This window comes from Rhinoderma darwinii, chromosome 4, assembly GCF_050947455.1.
Source record: "Rhinoderma darwinii isolate aRhiDar2 chromosome 4, aRhiDar2.hap1, whole genome shotgun sequence".
Taxonomy (NCBI): Eukaryota; Metazoa; Chordata; class Amphibia; order Anura; family Rhinodermatidae; genus Rhinoderma; species Rhinoderma darwinii.
The window spans coordinates 298,591,934-298,611,039 of NC_134690.1; the positions used below are offsets into that span (position 1 = coordinate 298,591,934).

A 19,106-nucleotide genomic window follows, 5' to 3' on the forward strand; every position below is an offset into this window, starting at 1 on the left:
GGTAGTTTTGTCCTGAAGCATATTGGTGATTGATTCTTCATAATCTTTTTTGTTCAAAACTGTGACATTGCCACCTTTATCTGACATTTTGATGGTTATGTCCTTATTTTCTTGTAGTGATTTAACTGCTTTTTTAAGTTTTGTTGACATATTCGTTTTCGGTTGTTTATTTTTGAGACTATCTGCGAGATTGTGTAGCTCTTTTTCAATGACGGTTTGGAAACGGTCCATTGACTCTGTGCGTGAGTTGGTAGGATAAAACTTTGGATTTGAGGTGGTAAAATTGTGTGCCATGGTGATAGTTTGGTTTTCTGTTTCATCACGTAACAAGTCCAGAGATACCATGGTGGAAAGTTCTTGAAAAGTGAAATCTTTAGGTATTGAAGTGATCGTTGCTGTGGATCTGATTTCATCTGCCAATGTGGTTGTAGTTGTTGATTCCATTGACGTGGAGTCAGAGTCAGTTTCATTTTGAAAAAAGTGTTTTTTGACCGTTAAATTTCGTATAAATTTATTTATATCGAGTATAGTATTGAATAAGTTAAAAATTTTTCTGGGGGCAAAATTGAGTCCCAAGGTTAAGGCTTCGTTCTGCTCCGGGGTTAACACTGTAGAAGATAGATTGGTAACATTGGTTAACGGTACTGTGGATATTTTCTTGGGCGGAGGCGACGGTTTTGTTCCTGATTTGTACGACTTATGTTTCCTACCGCCCCTCCTTCCCCGTTTTTTGAATTGTAATTGGGACGGGGACAGGTGTGAATGTTGTCATCTTCAGAGGTGCCATCCGCAGATTCTAATTCAGTCGAGCTGAAGCTGACTCTATTTGGTAGATCTCTGTATTCTTTAAATTGTTGATTCCTTTTCTTTAGGATCGGTCTTGGTCTGCTGTAGTTTCTTACTTTGTTGCTCCAATTGTATACTTCATTGTTGTTATAATCTTTTGTGTCACGTTGAAATTTATTTTTCTTTGTTTCTGCAATTGCATGGTCTAATTTGTCAATGGCCGCTGAGGTTCTATTATGAAGAAGATCATAGGAAGGAGAGTTGGCAAATATTTCTAAAGATTTTTTTGTTTCTAATATATGGACGTCTAATTCTATTAATTTGAGTTCTTCTTGCTCCGTTATTAATGTCATTAGGTTGAGGGAGCAGGTTGAAAGAATTTGGTTCCATTGATTTAGAAATTCTTCATTATAGAGGAAACTTGGTGTTTTTCTGAGTCGTAATCCTCTAGGGATCATATTTTTGGATATGTAATTCTTTAAGGTGGTTAAATCCCACCAGATTTTTGCTTGCTGTGCAAGGTCTTTCTCCAGTTTGTGAAAAACATCTTCCATGTCTTTATTTTTTTCGAGAGGGTGGTCATGATGACCAAACACTTTTTCGGCTAATTCCAAGCGGGTGTGCTTGCTGTCTTGAGTCATAATATCGATAAATTGAGAGAAAAAAAATGATACGATTTCCTTCAAGGTATAAATACAATGTGAATAGTGAATTAAAAACAAACACGCTGTGTTGCTGAAGCCAGGTTGCGTTTTTTGTTTGGGAATTCAATTGGTGCAACAAAGTTCCTTGTAGACAGTTTTCTTGAAAGGTTGTGGCCTTATATAATGTATGATGGAAATTACTGTATTATTAACACCACTTAATCATACACCAAATGACATTTGGAGAATAATGTATATGTAACAAAATAGAGTCTTCACTGGTTATGAATGTGGGAGCTCGTGAGGAGACACTTGACCGATATTTTTGTCAAAAAGAAAAAAGCGTGTGGAGGAATCCTCCAGCTCACCTGACACACTCCTGTGTGTCGTTGACAGCGCCCGGTTCCTCGTGTCGGCACACGGATTCAAACTGACAAATGGGGGATAGGAGGTAGGATCCAGCGCTATAGTGCATTTAAAATAGAAACGACGTTTCCAAGTTTAATGTCCTGGGTTAAAACGGAAAGTCCAGTGGTATAGGTCCAGGGTGTAGATAAAGTGGAAAGAGGGTATCCTCTGTGGCCTACGCGTTTCGGACGTCGCTGCGTCCTTAGACTTGGCTGTAATTATTTTTCAAAAAGAGCGCGCTGTCTTATATGGGTCATGATGATAGCAACAGCTGGTGAGTAAGGAAGTGATTGCGTTCCACGGTAGTGATGTGGTGGAACGCATATGTCGAGCGTGGATCTCTTGCTACCATACTTGGATACTTGGTGAGTATAGCAAAGAGATATAGTTGTTTACGTTCATGATACATTCATTGTAACTGTTTAACTGATTTTCTTTTTTCTTAGGTAAGATTTGTAAATATGTGTGATACTTAAAGGACTTCTCAACTCGCATGATTGTCTTTTATTAAAGTTTTAGTTGGTTTATTTGCGTTCCAGGACTTTTTAAGGAGATGATGTAACTATATGTAATTGTGTTATGTTAATAAAGTTTTGTTTGGTTTGTTTGCGTTCCAGGCCTCACTCTGGGAGACGACTCCGGAGCGCAGCCAAACGATCCAAAAACCCTTCTTGTCCGGGAAAGTCATCACGCATCGGTAAGTGAATAAATTTATAGATAATTATGATCTTATGTGGTGATGATCAGTGTATGGAACACCATTTGTTTCATAAAATGTAGTTATTAACTTGTTTTAATCTCTTTTTTAACGATCGGTGATGATGTATGCAAGTGTTGTTTTCCTTTAAATTTTTGGCTATTTTAACTGTTACAGTAGGAGTATCATGTACTTGCTCTAAACATATGTTGATTTTTTAAGGATTTATTTCATAATATTATTTTTGTATCAATAAATATTGACATGAGTTTTATATTGACATGTGAAGCTGTATGCTAGGTTTCGAAATGATGACCGTGAGAAGCGGCTCTGGTTGTCATTGACGAGGATGGGGATGTGGGGGAGTGTAAATTGGACCACAACTAGTCTGGCATCGTGAGGGAACTAACAATGACAAGGAATAAAAAATAGTGTTTGTGGGGGTAGTTTTTCATATGTACAGAACAAAAAGCACATGTTATGTTTGTACATATGGTGGAGTGTATAGTTAAAATTCCAAAATGGAAATGTATAGATACCTCGTATTGGTTTGGAGATAATGGCTTGGATTTAATTCACACGGCATAATGGTATTTTGACACCCAATGCGGTATGAATAGATTAGTAGAGATACATCAATTCTTTCCTTAGATTTAGGCCTTCTGGGTATCTTGTATTTAGCCTGTATATCCAATACGCTTCTCTTAGGTGAGTTTTGTGTTTAATATCTCCACCTCGCTTTGGTGGCTGTATTTTTTCAATTGCATAGCAGCGGAAAGTATTGGTAGATCTGTTGTGGTTGGTAATAAAGTGCTTGGCTGCATTTGATATATTGACTATATTTGCATTTCTAATATAGCTCAGATGTTCTAAGATTCTCGTTTTGAATTTTCTGATTGTGCACCCAACATATTTAAGTCTACATACAGTGCATTCTATTAGATAAATAACTGATTCTGAATTGCAGTTGATGTAATTTTGGATTGTAAACATATCTGTGTCTGTAGAATTACTGAAATTTTTTGTTGGATGTACATAGGAGCAGGTTTTACAAGGATATTGGCCACATCTATAGAAGCCTTTAGTCTCTAACCATGTCGTTGTCGTATTAGTATTGGGTGTATATAACGAGGGAGATAGGATATTACCCAGAGAGGAAGCTTTTTTTGCTACTATCCTGCAACCTCCTGACAGTATTGTACGTAATGTATCGTCCTCCATGAGGATTGGCAGGTACTTGTTTATTAAGCTTTTTATTATGGAAAATTGGTTGCTTTGTTGCAAGATAAGTGTCGGTTGATTGGAAGCCGATTGTGGTTCTTGTTTAATATTTGTAGATTTTGATTGTTCTAGAAGTTGATTTCTAGATTTTTGTTTAATGATGTTACTGGCTCTAGTCAGAGTCCATTTTGGATAACCGCGTTCTTGTAATCTTGAGTGTATTGATTTTTGTTCTAACTCGAAAAGTTCTTGACTGGTACAATTTCGTTTGGCCCTGTGCAATTCTCCTAATGGTATGGCTCTGATAGTGTGTACTGTATGATCACTTTTTGCATGTAAAATATTATTGGTAGCTGTTGGTTTTCGATAGGTTTTTGTTGTGATGGGAAAACCTTCGTCTCCTTTCAATTCTAGATCTAGAAAAATAATGTGTGAGGTATCATGATGGTAGGTATATTTTAAGTTGCACTGGTTGTTGTTAAGTGCTGCTATAAATTCAGGTATGATGTTACTTGTTCCTTTCCAAATGATCAGAATATCGTCAATATATCTACCGTACCATTCAATGTGGTTGCTGTACACATTGTTTGGCGAAAAAATATGAAAATGTTCCCACCATGACATTACTATATTGGCTATCGATGGGGAAAATTTGGCCCCCATGGATACACCCTTGAGTTGTAGGTAGTATTTCATGTTAAATTGAAAATAGTTGTTAGTTAGTAGGAACATAAGTACTTCTAGTATGTAAGTTTGAAAATTTGTTTCATAAGTACTATATTTCTTCAGATGAAATTTCAGAGCAGTACAAGCTATTTCGTGGGGAATTGACGTGTACAGTGACACGACGTCACATGTAAGCCAGGAAAAATTTTCTTCCCAAATTTTTTTGTGAAATAAATTCAGGACATGTTTTGTGTCCTTCAGGAAACCGGGTGTATTTTGTGCTAGCGGCTGTAATAAGCTGTCAAGCCATTCAGATAGCTTTTCCAAGATTGATCCTATCCCAGAGACAATCGGTCTCATGGGTGGAGGTAATAATTGTTTGTGAACCTTAGGTAACGCGTGAATTATAGGGGTGATTGGTTTTTCAATGTACATATATTCTTTTTGTTTCTGAGTAATGAAACCATTTTGTAAACCATATTCCAATAAATTTTTCATGCGGTATTTGATAGTATCGATGGGATTTCCTGTTAAAATTTGGTAGGTAGTTTTGTCCTGAAGCATATTGGTGATTGATTCTTCATAATCTTTTTTGTTCAAAACTGTGACATTGCCACCTTTATCTGACATTTTGATGGTTATGTCCTTATTTTCTTGTAGTGATTTAACTGCTTTTTTAAGTTTTGTTGACATATTCGTTTTCGGTTGTTTATTTTTGAGACTATCTGCGAGATTGTGTAGCTCTTTTTCAATGACGGTTTGGAAACGGTCCATTGACTCTGTGCGTGAGTTGGTAGGATAAAACTTTGGATTTGAGGTGGTAAAATTGTGTGCCATGGTGATAGTTTGGTTTTCTGTTTCATCACGTAACAAGTCCAGAGATACCATGGTGGAAAGTTCTTGAAAAGTGAAATCTTTAGGTATTGAAGTGATCGTTGCTGTGGATCTGATTTCATCTGCCAATGTGGTTGTAGTTGTTGATTCCATTGACGTGGAGTCAGAGTCAGTTTCATTTTGAAAAAAGTGTTTTTTGACCGTTAAATTTCGTATAAATTTATTTATATCGAGTATAGTATTGAATAAGTTAAAAAAATTTCTGGGGGCAAAATTGAGTCCCAAGGTTAAGGCTTCGTTCTGCTCCGGGGTTAACACTGTAGAAGATAGATTGGTAACATTGGTTAACGGTACTGTGGATATTTTCTTGGGCGGAGGCGACGGTTTTGTTCCTGATTTGTACGACTTATGTTTCCTACCGCCCCTCCTTCCCCGTTTTTTGAATTGTAATTGGGACGGGGACAGGTGTGAATGTTGTCATCTTCAGAGGTGCCATCCGCAGATTCTAATTCAGTCGAGCTGAAGCTGACTCTATTTGGTAGATCTCTGTATTCTTTAAATTGTTGATTCCTTTTCTTTAGGATCGGTCTTGGTCTGCTGTAGTTTCTTACTTTGTTGCTCCAATTGTATACTTCATTGTTGTTATAATCTTTTGTGTCACGTTGAAATTTATTTTTCTTTGTTTCTGCAATTGCATGGTCTAATTTGTCAATGGCCGCTGAGGTTCTATTATGAAGAAGATCATAGGAAGGAGAGTTGGCAAATATTTCTAAAGATTTTTTTGTTTCTAATATATGGACGTCTAATTCTATTAATTTGAGTTCTTCTTGCTCCGTTATTAATGTCATTAGGTTGAGGGAGCAGGTTGAAAGAATTTGGTTCCATTGATTTAGAAATTCTTCATTATAGAGGAAACTTGGTGTTTTTCTGAGTCGTAATCCTCTAGGGATCATATTTTTGGATATGTAATTCTTTAAGGTGGTTAAATCCCACCAGATTTTTGCTTGCTGTGCAAGGTCTTTCTCCAGTTTGTGAAAAACATCTTCCATGTCTTTATTTTTTTCGAGAGGGTGGTCATGATGACCAAACACTTTTTCGGCTAATTCCAAGCGGGTGTGCTTGCTGTCTTGAGTCATAATATCGATAAATTGAGAGAAAAAAAATGATACGATTTCCTTCAAGGTATAAATACAATGTGAATAGTGAATTAAAAACAAACACGCTGTGTTGCTGAAGCCAGGTTGCGTTTTTTGTTTGGGAATTCAATTGGTGCAACAAAGTTCCTTGTAGACAGTTTTCTTGAAAGGTTGTGGCCTTATATAATGTATGATGGAAATTACTGTATTATTAACACCACTTAATCATACACCAAATGACATTTGGAGAATAATGTATATGTAACAAAATAGAGTCTTCACTGGTTATGAATGTGGGAGCTCGTGAGGAGACACTTGACCGATATTTTTGTCAAAAAGAAAAAAGCGTGTGGAGGAATCCTCCAGCTCACCTGACACACTCCTGTGTGTCGTTGACAGCGCCCGGTTCCTCGTGTCGGCACACGGATTCAAACTGACAAATGGGGGATAGGAGGTAGGATCCAGCGCTATAGTGCATTTAAAATAGAAACGACGTTTCCAAGTTTAATGTCCTGGGTTAAAACGGAAAGTCCAGTGGTATAGGTCCAGGGTGTAGATAAAGTGGAAAGAGGGTATCCTCTGTGGCCTACGCGTTTCGGACGTCGCTGCGTCCTTAGACTTGGCTGTAATTATTTTTCAAAAAGAGCGCGCTGTCTTATATGGGTCATGATGATAGCAACAGCTGGTGAGTAAGGAAGTGATTGCGTTCCACGGTAGTGATGTGGTGGAACGCATATGTCGAGCGTGGATCTCTTGCTACCATACTTGGATACTTGGTGAGTATAGCAAAGAGATATAGTTGTTTACGTTCATGATACATTCATTGTAACTGTTTAACTGATTTTCTTTTTTCTTAGGTAAGATTTGTAAATATGTGTGATACTTAAAGGACTTCTCAACTCGCATGATTGTCTTTTATTAAAGTTTTAGTTGGTTTATTTGCGTTCCAGGACTTTTTAAGGAGATGATGTAACTATATGTAATTGTGTTATGTTAATAAAGTTTTGTTTGGTTTGTTTGCGTTCCAGGCCTCACTCTGGGAGACGACTCCGGAGCGCAGCCAAACGATCCAAAAACCCTTCTTGTCCGGGAAAGTCATCACGCATCGGTAAGTGAATAAATTTATAGATAATTATGATCTTATGTGGTGATGATCAGTGTATGGAACACCATTTGTTTCATAAAATGTAGTTATTAACTTGTTTTAATCTCTTTTTTAACGATCGGTGATGATGTATGCAAGTGTTGTTTTCCTTTAAATTTTTGGCTATTTTAACTGTTACAGTAGGAGTATCATGTACTTGCTCTAAACATATGTTGATTTTTTAAGGATTTATTTCATAATATTATTTTTGTATCAATAAATATTGACATGAGTTTTATATTGACATGTGAAGCTGTATGCTAGGTTTCGAAATGATGACCGTGAGAAGCGGCTCTGGTTGTCATTGACGAGGATGGGGATGTGGGGGAGTGTAAATTGGACCACAACTAGTCTGGCATCGTGAGGGAACTAACAATGACAAGGAATAAAAAATAGTGTTTGTGGGGGTAGTTTTTCATATGTACAGAACAAAAAGCACATGTTATGTTTGTACATATGGTGGAGTGTATAGTTAAAATTCCAAAATGGAAATGTATAGATACCTCGTATTGGTTTGGAGATAATGGCTTGGATTTAATTCACACGGCATAATGGTATTTTGACACCCAATGCGGTATGCATAGATTAGTAGAGATACATCAATTCTTTCCTTAGATTTAGGCCTTCTGGGTATCTTGTATTTAGCCTGTATATCCAATACGCTTCTCTTAGGTGAGTTTTGTGTTTAATATCTCCACCTCGCTTTGGTGGCTGTATTTTTTCAATTGCATAGCAGCGGAAAGTATTGGTAGATCTGTTGTGGTTGGTAATAAAGTGCTTGGCTGCATTTGATATATTGACTATATTTGCATTTCTAATATAGCTCAGATGTTCTAAGATTCTCGTTTTGAATTTTCTGATTGTGCACCCAACATATTTAAGTCTACATACAGTGCATTCTATTAGATAAATAACTGATTCTGAATTGCAGTTGATGTAATTTTGGATTGTAAACATATCTGTGTCTGTAGAATTACTGAAATTTTTTGTTGGATGTACATAGGAGCAGGTTTTACAAGGATATTGGCCACATCTATAGAAGCCTTTAGTCTCTAACCATGTCGTTGTCGTATTAGTATTGGGTGTATATAACGAGGGAGATAGGATATTACCCAGAGAGGAAGCTTTTTTTGCTACTATCCTGCAACCTCCTGACAGTATTGTACGTAATGTATCGTCCTCCATGAGGATTGGCAGGTACTTGTTTATTAAGCTTTTTATTATGGAAAATTGGTTGCTTTGTTGCAAGATAAGTGTCGGTTGATTGGAAGCCGATTGTGGTTCTTGTTTAATATTTGTAGATTTTGATTGTTCTAGAAGTTGATTTCTAGATTTTTGTTTAATGATGTTACTGGCTCTAGTCAGAGTCCATTTTGGATAACCGCGTTCTTGTAATCTTGAGTGTATTGATTTTTGTTCTAACTCGAAAAGTTCTTGACTGGTACAATTTCGTTTGGCCCTGTGCAATTCTCCTAATGGTATGGCTCTGATAGTGTGTACTGTATGATCACTTTTTGCATGTAAAATATTATTGGTAGCTGTTGGTTTTCGATAGGTTTTTGTTGTGATGGGAAAACCTTCGTCTCCTTTCAATTCTAGATCTAGAAAAATAATGTGTGAGGTATCATGATGGTAGGTATATTTTAAGTTGCACTGGTTGTTGTTAAGTGCTGCTATAAATTCAGGTATGATGTTACTTGTTCCTTTCCAAATGATCAGAATATCGTCAATATATCTACCGTACCATTCAATGTGGTTGCTGTACACATTGTTTGGCGAAAAAATATGAAAATGTTCCCACCATGACATTACTATATTGGCTATCGATGGGGAAAATTTGGCCCCCATGGATACACCCTTGAGTTGTAGGTAGTATTTCATGTTAAATTGAAAATAGTTGTTAGTTAGTAGGAACATAAGTACTTCTAGTATGTAAGTTTGAAAATTTGTTTCATAAGTACTATATTTCTTCAGATGAAATTTCAGAGCAGTACAAGCTATTTCGTGGGGAATTGACGTGTACAGTGACACGACGTCACATTTAAGCCAGGAAAAATTTTCTTCCCAAATTTTTTTGTGAAATTAATTCAGGACATGTTTTGTGTCCTTCAGGAAACCGGGTGTATTTTGTGCTAGCGGCTGTAATAAGCTGTCAAGCCATTCAGATAGCTTTTCCAAGATTGATCCTATCCCAGAGACAATCGGTCTCATGGGTGGAGGTAATAATTGTTTGTGAACCTTAGGTAACGCGTGAATTATAGGGGTGATTGGTTTTTCAATGTACATATATTCTTTTTGTTTCTGAGTAATGAAACCATTTTGTAAACCATATTCCAATAAATTTTTCATGCGGTATTTGATAGTATCGATGGGATTTCCTGTTAAAATTTGGTAGGTAGTTTTGTCCTGAAGCATATTGGTGATTGATTCTTCATAATCTTTTTTGTTCAAAACTGTGACATTGCCACCTTTATCTGACATTTTGATGGTTATGTCCTTATTTTCTTGTAGTGATTTAACTGCTTTTTTAAGTTTTGTTGACATATTCGTTTTCGGTTGTTTATTTTTGAGACTATCTGCGAGATTGTGTAGCTCTTTTTCAATGACGGTTTGGAAACGGTCCATTGACTCTGTGCGTGAGTTGGTAGGATAAAACTTTGGATTTGAGGTGGTAAAATTGTGTGCCATGGTGATAGTTTGGTTTTCTGTTTCATCACGTAACAAGTCCAGAGATACCATGGTGGAAAGTTCTTGAAAAGTGAAATCTTTAGGTATTGAAGTGATCGTTGCTGTGGATCTGATTTCATCTGCCAATGTGGTTGTAGTTGTTGATTCCATTGACGTGGAGTCAGAGTCAGTTTCATTTTGAAAAAAGTGTTTTTTGACCGTTAAATTTCGTATAAATTTATTTATATCGAGTATAGTATTGAATAAGTTAAAAAATTTTCTGGGGGCAAAATTGAGTCCCAAGGTTAAGGCTTCGTTCTGCTCCGGGGTTAACACTGTAGAAGATAGATTGGTAACATTGGTTAACGGTACTGTGGATATTTTCTTGGGCGGAGGCGACGGTTTTGTTCCTGATTTGTACGACTTATGTTTCCTACCGCCCCTCCTTCCCCGTTTTTTGAATTGTAATTGGGACGGGGACAGGTGTGAATGTTGTCATCTTCAGAGGTGCCATCCGCAGATTCTAATTCAGTCGAGCTGAAGCTGACTCTATTTGGTAGATCTCTGTATTCTTTAAATTGTTGATTCCTTTTCTTTAGGATCGGTCTTGGTCTGCTGTAGTTTCTTACTTTGTTGCTCCAATTGTATACTTCATTGTTGTTATAATCTTTTGTGTCACGTTGAAATTTATTTTTCTTTGTTTCTGCAATTGCATGGTCTAATTTGTCAATGGCCGCTGAGGTTCTATTATGAAGAAGATCATAGGAAGGAGAGTTGGCAAATATTTCTAAAGATTTTTTTGTTTCTAATATATGGACGTCTAATTCTATTAATTTGAGTTCTTCTTGCTCCGTTATTAATGTCATTAGGTTGAGGGAGCAGGTTGAAAGAATTTGGTTCCATTGATTTAGAAATTCTTCATTATAGAGGAAACTTGGTGTTTTTCTGAGTCGTAATCCTCTAGGGATCATATTTTTGGATATGTAATTCTTTAAGGTGGTTAAATCCCACCAGATTTTTGCTTGCTGTGCAAGGTCTTTCTCCAGTTTGTGAAAAACATCTTCCATGTCTTTATTTTTTTCGAGAGGGTGGTCATGATGACCAAACACTTTTTCGGCTAATTCCAAGCGGGTGTGCTTGCTGTCTTGAGTCATAATATCGATAAATTGAGAGAAAAAAAATGATACGATTTCCTTCAAGGTATAAATACAATGTGAATAGTGAATTAAAAACAAACACGCTGTGTTGCTGAAGCCAGGTTGCGTTTTTTGTTTGGGAATTCAATTGGTGCAACAAAGTTCCTTGTAGACAGTTTTCTTGAAAGGTTGTGGCCTTATATAATGTATGATGGAAATTACTGTATTATTAACACCACTTAATCATACACCAAATGACATTTGGAGAATAATGTATATGTAACAAAATAGAGTCTTCACTGGTTATGAATGTGGGAGCTCGTGAGGAGACACTTGACCGATATTTTTGTCAAAAAGAAAAAAGCGTGTGGAGGAATCCTCCAGCTCACCTGACACACTCCTGTGTGTCGTTGACAGCGCCCAGTTCCTCGTGTCGGCACACGGATTCAAACTGACAAATGGGGGATAGGAGGTAGGATCCAGCGCTATAGTGCATTTAAAATAGAAACGACGTTTCCAAGTTTAATGTCCTGGGTTAAAACGGAAAGTCCAGTGGTATAGGTCCAGGGTGTAGATAAAGTGGAAAGAGGGTATCCTCTGTGGCCTACGCGTTTCGGACGTCGCTGCGTCCTTAGACTTGGCTGTAATTATTTTTCAAAAAGAGCGCGCTGTCTTATATGGGTCATGATGATAGCAACAGCTGGTGAGTAAGGAAGTGATTGCGTTCCACGGTAGTGATGTGGTGGAACGCATATGTCGAGCGTGGATCTCTTGCTACCATACTTGGATACTTGGTGAGTATAGCAAAGAGATATAGTTGTTTACGTTCATGATACATTCATTGTAACTGTTTAACTGATTTTCTTTTTTCTTAGGTAAGATTTGTAAATATGTGTGATACTTAAAGGACTTCTCAACTCGCATGATTGTCTTTTATTAAAGTTTTAGTTGGTTTATTTGCGTTCCAGGACTTTTTAAGGAGATGATGTAACTATATGTAATTGTGTTATGTTAATAAAGTTTTGTTTGGTTTGTTTGCGTTCCAGGCCTCACTCTGGGAGACGACTCCGGAGCGCAGCCAAACGATCCAAAAACCCTTCTTGTCCGGGAAAGTCATCACGCATCGGTAAGTGAATAAATTTATAGATAATTATGATCTTATGTGGTGATGATCAGTGTATGGAACACCATTTGTTTCATAAAATGTAGTTATTAACTTGTTTTAATCTCTTTTTTAACGATCGGTGATGATGTATGCAAGTGTTGTTTTCCTTTAAATTTTTGGCTATTTTAACTGTTACAGTAGGAGTATCATGTACTTGCTCTAAACATATGTTGATTTTTTAAGGATTTATTTCATAATATTATTTTTGTATCAATAAATATTGACATGAGTTTTATATTGACATGTGAAGCTGTATGCTAGGTTTCGAAATGATGACCGTGAGAAGCGGCTCTGGTTGTCATTGACGAGGATGGGGATGTGGGGGAGTGTAAATTGGACCACAACTAGTCTGGCATCGTGAGGGAACTAACAATGACAAGGAATAAAAAATAGTGTTTGTGGGGGTAGTTTTTCATATGTACAGAACAAAAAGCACATGTTATGTTTGTACATATGGTGGAGTGTATAGTTAAAATTCCAAAATGGAAATGTATAGATACCTCGTATTGGTTTGGAGATAATGGCTTGGATTTAATTCACACGGCATAATGGTATTTTGACACCCAATGCGGTATGAATAGATTAGTAGAGATACATCAATTCTTTCCTTAGATTTAGGCCTTCTGGGTATCTTGTATTTAGCCTGTATATCCAATACGCTTCTCTTAGGTGAGTTTTGTGTTTAATATCTCCACCTCGCTTTGGTGGCTGTATTTTTTCAATTGCATAGCAGCGGAAAGTATTGGTAGATCTGTTGTGGTTGGTAATAAAGTGCTTGGCTGCATTTGATATATTGACTATATTTGCATTTCTAATATAGCTCAGATGTTCTAAGATTCTCGTTTTGAATTTTCTGATTGTGCACGCAACATATTTAAGTCTACATACAGTGCATTCTATTAGATAAATAACTGATTCTGAATTGCAGTTGATGTAATTTTGGATTGTAAACATATCTGTGTCTGTAGAATTACTGAAATTTTTTGTTGGATGTACATAGGAGCAGGTTTTACAAGGATATTGGCCACATCTATAGAAGCCTTTAGTCTCTAACCATGTCGTTGTCGTATTAGTATTGGGTGTATATAACGAGGGAGATAGGATATTACCGAGAGAGGAAGCTTTTTTTGCTACTATCCTGCAACCTCCTGACAGTATTGTACGTAATGTATCGTCCTCCATGAGGATTGGCAGGTACTTGTTTATTAAGCTTTTTATTATGGAAAATTGGTTGCTTTGTTGCAAGATAAGTGTCGGTTGATTGGAAGCCGATTGTGGTTCTTGTTTAATATTTGTAGATTTTGATTGTTCTAGAAGTTGATTTCTAGATTTTTGTTTAATGATGTTACTGGCTCTAGTCAGAGTCCATTTTGGATAACCGCGTTCTTGTAATCTTGAGTGTATTGATTTTTGTTCTAACTCGAAAAGTTCTTGACTGGTACAATTTCGTTTGGCCCTGTGCAATTCTCCTAATGGTATGGCTCTGATAGTGTGTACTGTATGATCACTTTTTGCATGTAAAATATTATTGGTAGCTGTTGGTTTTCGATAGGTTTTTGTTGTGATGGGAAAACCTTCGTCTCCTTTCAATTCTAGATCTAGAAAAATAATGTGTGAGGTATCATGATGGTAGGTATATTTTAAGTTGCACTGGTTGTTGTTAAGTGCTGCTATAAATTCAGGTATGATGTTACTTGTTCCTTTCCAAATGATCAGAATATCGTCAATATATCTACCGTACCATTCAATGTGGTTGCTGTACACATTGTTTGGCGAAAAAATATGAAAATGTTCCCACCATGACATTACTATATTGGCTATCGATGGGGAAAATTTGGCCCCCATGGATACACCCTTGAGTTGTAGGTAGTATTTCATGTTAAATTGAAAATAGTTGTTAGTTAGTAGGAACATAAGTACTTCTAGTATGTAAGTTTGAAAATTTGTTTCATAAGTACTATATTTCTTCAGATGAAATTTCAGAGCAGTACAAGCTATTTCGTGGGGAATTGACGTGTACAGTGACACGACGTCACATGTAAGCCAGGAAAAATTTTCTTCCCAAATTTTTTTGTGAAATAAATTCAGGACATGTTTTGTGTCCTTCAGGAAACCGGGTGTATTTTGTGCTAGCGGCTGTAATAAGCTGTCAAGCCATTCAGATAGCTTTTCCAAGATTGATCCTATCCCAGAGACAATCGGTCTCATGGGTGGAGGTAATAATTGTTTGTGAACCTTAGGTAACGCGTGAATTATAGGGGTGATTGGTTTTTCAATGTACATATATTCTTTTTGTTTCTGAGTAATGAAACCATTTTGTAAACCATATTCCAATAAATTTTTCATGCGGTATTTGATAGTATCGATGGGATTTCCTGTTAAAATTTGGTAGGTAGTTTTGTCCTGAAGCATATTGGTGATTGATTCTTCATAATCTTTTTTGTTCAAAACTGTGACATTGCCACCTTTATCTGACATTTTGATGGTTATGTCCTTATTTTCTTGTAGTGATTTAACTGCTTTTTTAAGTTTTGTTGACATATTCGTTTTCGGTTGTTTATTTTTGAGACTATCTGCGAGATTGTGTAGCTCTTTTTCAATGACGGTTTGGAAACGGTCCATTGACTCTGTGCGTGAGTTGGTAGGATAAAACTTTGGATTTGAGGTGGTAAAATTGTGTGCCATGGTGATAGTTTGGTTTTCTGTTTCATCACGTAACAAGTCCAGAGATACCATGGTGGAAAGTTCTTGAAAAGTGAAATCTTTAGGTATTGAAGTGATCGTTGCTGTGGATCTGATTTCATCTGCCAATGTGGTTGTAGTTGTTGATTCCATTGACGTGGAGTCAGAGTCAGTTTCATTTTGAAAAAAGTGTTTTTTGACCGTTAAATTTCGTATAAATTTATTTATATCGAGTATAGTATTGAATAAGTTAAAAATTTTTCTGGGGGCAAAATTGAGTCCCAAGGTTAAGGCTTCGTTCTGCTCCGGGGTTAACACTGTAGAAGATAGATTGGTAACATTGGTTAACGGTACTGTGGATATTTTCTTGGGCGGAGGCGACGGTTTTGTTCCTGATTTGTACGACTTATGTTTCCTACCGCCCCTCCTTCCCCGTTTTTTGAATTGTAATTGGGACGGGGACAGGTGTGAATGTTGTCATCTTCAGAGGTGCCATCCGCAGATTCTAATTCAGTCGAGCTGAAGCTGACTCTATTTGGTAGATCTCTGTATTCTTTAAATTGTTGATTCCTTTTCTTTAGGATCGGTCTTGGTCTGCTGTAGTTTCTTACTTTGTTGCTCCAATTGTATACTTCATTGTTGTTATAATCTTTTGTGTCACGTTGAAATTTATTTTTCTTTGTTTCTGCAATTGCATGGTCTAATTTGTCAATGGCCGCTGAGGTTCTATTATGAAGAAGATCATAGGAAGGAGAGTTGGCAAATATTTCTAAAGATTTTTTTGTTTCTAATATATGGACGTCTAATTCTATTAATTTGAGTTCTTCTTGCTCCGTTATTAATGTCATTAGGTTGAGGGAGCAGGTTGAAAGAATTTGGTTCCATTGATTTAGAAATTCTTCATTATAGAGGAAACTTGGTGTTTTTCTGAGTCGTAATCCTCTAGGGATCATATTTTTGGATATGTAATTCTTTAAGGTGGTTAAATCCCACCAGATTTTTGCTTGCTGTGCAAGGTCTTTCTCCAGTTTGTGAAAAACATCTTCCATGTCTTTATTTTTTTCGAGAGGGTGGTCATGATGACCAAACACTTTTTCGGCTAATTCCAAGCGGGTGTGCTTGCTGTCTTGAGTCATAATATCGATAAATTGAGAGAAAAAAAATGATACGATTTCCTTCAAGGTATAAATACAATGTGAATAGTGAATTAAAAACAAACACGCTGTGTTGCTGAAGCCAGGTTGCGTTTTTTGTTTGGGAATTCAATTGGTGCAACAAAGTTCCTTGTAGACAGTTTTCTTGAAAGGTTGTGGCCTTATATAATGTATGATGGAAATTACTGTATTATTAACACCACTTAATCATACACCAAATGACATTTGGAGAATAATGTATATGTAACAAAATAGAGTCTTCACTGGTTATGAATGTGGGAGCTCGTGAGGAGACACTTGACCGATATTTTTGTCAAAAAGAAAAAAGCGTGTGGAGGAATCCTCCAGCTCACCTGACACACTCCTGTGTGTCGTTGACAGCGCCCAGTTCCTCGTGTCGGCACACGGATTCAAACTGACAAATGGGGGATAGGAGGTAGGATCCAGCGCTATAGTGCATTTAAAATAGAAACGACGTTTCCAAGTTTAATGTCCTGGGTTAAAACGGAAAGTCCAGTGGTATAGGTCCAGGGTGTAGATAAAGTGGAAAGAGGGTATCCTCTGTGGCCTACGCGTTTCGGACGTCGCTGCGTCCTTAGACTTGGCTGTAATTATTTTTCAAAAAGAGCGCGCTGTCTTATATGGGTCATGATGATAGCAACAGCTGGTGAGTAAGGAAGTGATTGCGTTCCACGGTAGTGATGTGGTGGAACGCATATGTCGAGCGTGGATCTCTTGCTACCATACTTGGATACTTGGTGAGTATAGCAAAGAGATATAGTTGTTTACGTTCATGATACATTCATTGTAACTGTTTAACTGATTTTCTTTTTTCTTAGGTAAGATTTGTAAATATGTGTGATACTTAAAGGACTTCTCAACTCGCATGATTGTCTTTTATTAAAGTTTTAGTTGGTTTATTTGCGTTCCAGGACTTTTTAAGGAGATGATGTAACTATATGTAATTGTGTTATGTTAATAAAGTTTTGTTTGGTTTGTTTGCGTTCCAGGCCTCACTCTGGGAGACGACTCCGGAGCGCAGCCAAACGATCCAAAAACCCTTCTTGTCCGGGAAAGTCATCACGCATCGGTAAGTGAATAAATTTATAGATAATTATGATCTTATGTGGTGATGATCAGTGTATGGAACACCATTTGTTTCATAAAATGTAGTTATTAACTTGTTTTAATCTCTTTTTTAACGATCGGTGATGATGTATGCAAGTGTTGTTTTCCTTTAAATTTTTGGCTATTTTAACTGTTACAGTAGGAGTATCATGTACTTGCTCTAAACATATGTTGATTTTTTAAGGATTTATTTCATAATATTATTTTTGTATCAATAAATATTGACATGAGTTTTATATTGACATGTGAAGCTGTATGCTAGGTTTCGAAATGATGACCGTGAGAAGCGGCTCTGGTTGTCATTGACGAGGATGGGGATGTGGGGGAGTGTAAATTGGACCACAACTAGTCTGGCATCGTGAGGGAACTAACAATGACAAGGAATAAAAAATAGTGTTTGTGGGGGTAGTTTTTCATATGTACAGAACAAAAAGCACATGTTATGTTTGTACATATGGTGGAGTGTATAGTTAAAATTCCAAAATGGAAATGTATAGATACCTCGTATTGGTTTGGAGATAATGGCTTGGATTTAATTCACACGGCATAATGGTATTTTGACACCCAATGCGGTATGAATAGATTAGTAGAGATACATCAATTCTTTCCTTAGATTTAGGCCTTCTGGGTATCTTGTATTTAGCCTGTATATCCAATACGCTTCTCTTAGGTGAGTTTTGTGTTTAATATCTCCACCTCGCTTTGGTGGCTGTATTTTTTCAATTGCATAGCAGCGGAAAGTATTGGTAGATCTGTTGTGGTTGGTAATAAAGTGCTTGGCTGCATTTGATATATTGACTATATTTGCATTTCTAATATAGCTCAGATGTTCTAAGATTCTCGTTTTGAATTTTCTGATTGTGCACCCAACATATTTAAGTCTACATACAGTGCATTCTATTAGATAAATAACTGATTCTGAATTGCAGTTGATGTAATTTTGGATTGTAAACATATCTGTGTCTGTAGAATTACTGAAATTTTTTGTTGGATGTACATAGGAGCAGGTTTTACAAGGATATTGGCCACATCTATAGAAGCCTTTAGTCTCTAACCATGTCGTTGTCGTATTAGTATTGGGTGTATATAACGAGGGAGATAGGATATTACCGAGAGAGGAAGCTTTTTTTGCTACTATCCTGCAACCTCCTGACAGTATTGTACGTAATGTATCGTCCTCCATGAGGATTGGCAGGTACTTGTTTATTAAGCTTTTTATTATGGAAAATTGGTTGCTTTGTTGCAAGATAAGTGTCGGTTGATTGGAAGCCGATTGTGGTTCTTGTTTAATATTTGTAGATTTTGATTGTTCTAGAAGTTGATTTCTAGATTTTTGTTTAATGATGTTACTGGCTCTAGTCAGAGTCCATTTTGGATAACCGCGTTCTTGTAATCTTGAGTGTATTGATTTTTGTTCTAACTCGAAAAGTTCTTGACTGGTACAATTTCGTTTGGCCCTGTGCAATTCTCCTAATGGTATGGCTCTGATAGTGTGTACTGTATGATCACTTTTTGCATGTAAAATATTATTGGTAGCTGTTGGTTTTCGATAGGTTTTTGTTGTGATGGGAAAACCTTCGTCTCCTTTCAATTCTAGATCTAGAAAAATAATGTGTGAGGTATCATGATGGTAGGTAT

At 36.8% G+C, this 19,106-nt stretch overlaps 1 protein-coding gene across 1 annotated transcript in view; it reads left to right on the forward strand.

Moving 5' to 3' along the window:
- The window catches only part of LOC142760543 (uncharacterized), a 31,660-nt gene extending 12,799 nt beyond the window's left edge, over nt 1-18,861 (forward strand). The window contains exons 5-9 of the mRNA XM_075863735.1: nt 2,456-2,535; nt 7,421-7,500; nt 12,386-12,465; nt 17,351-17,430; nt 18,784-18,861. Of these exons, the coding sequence (XP_075719850.1) occupies nt 2,456-2,535; nt 7,421-7,500; nt 12,386-12,465; nt 17,351-17,430; nt 18,784-18,861 (398 nt within the window). The remainder of the gene's footprint in view (nt 1-2,455; nt 2,536-7,420; nt 7,501-12,385; nt 12,466-17,350; nt 17,431-18,783) is intronic.
- The last annotated feature ends 245 nt before the right edge of the window (nt 18,862-19,106 follow it).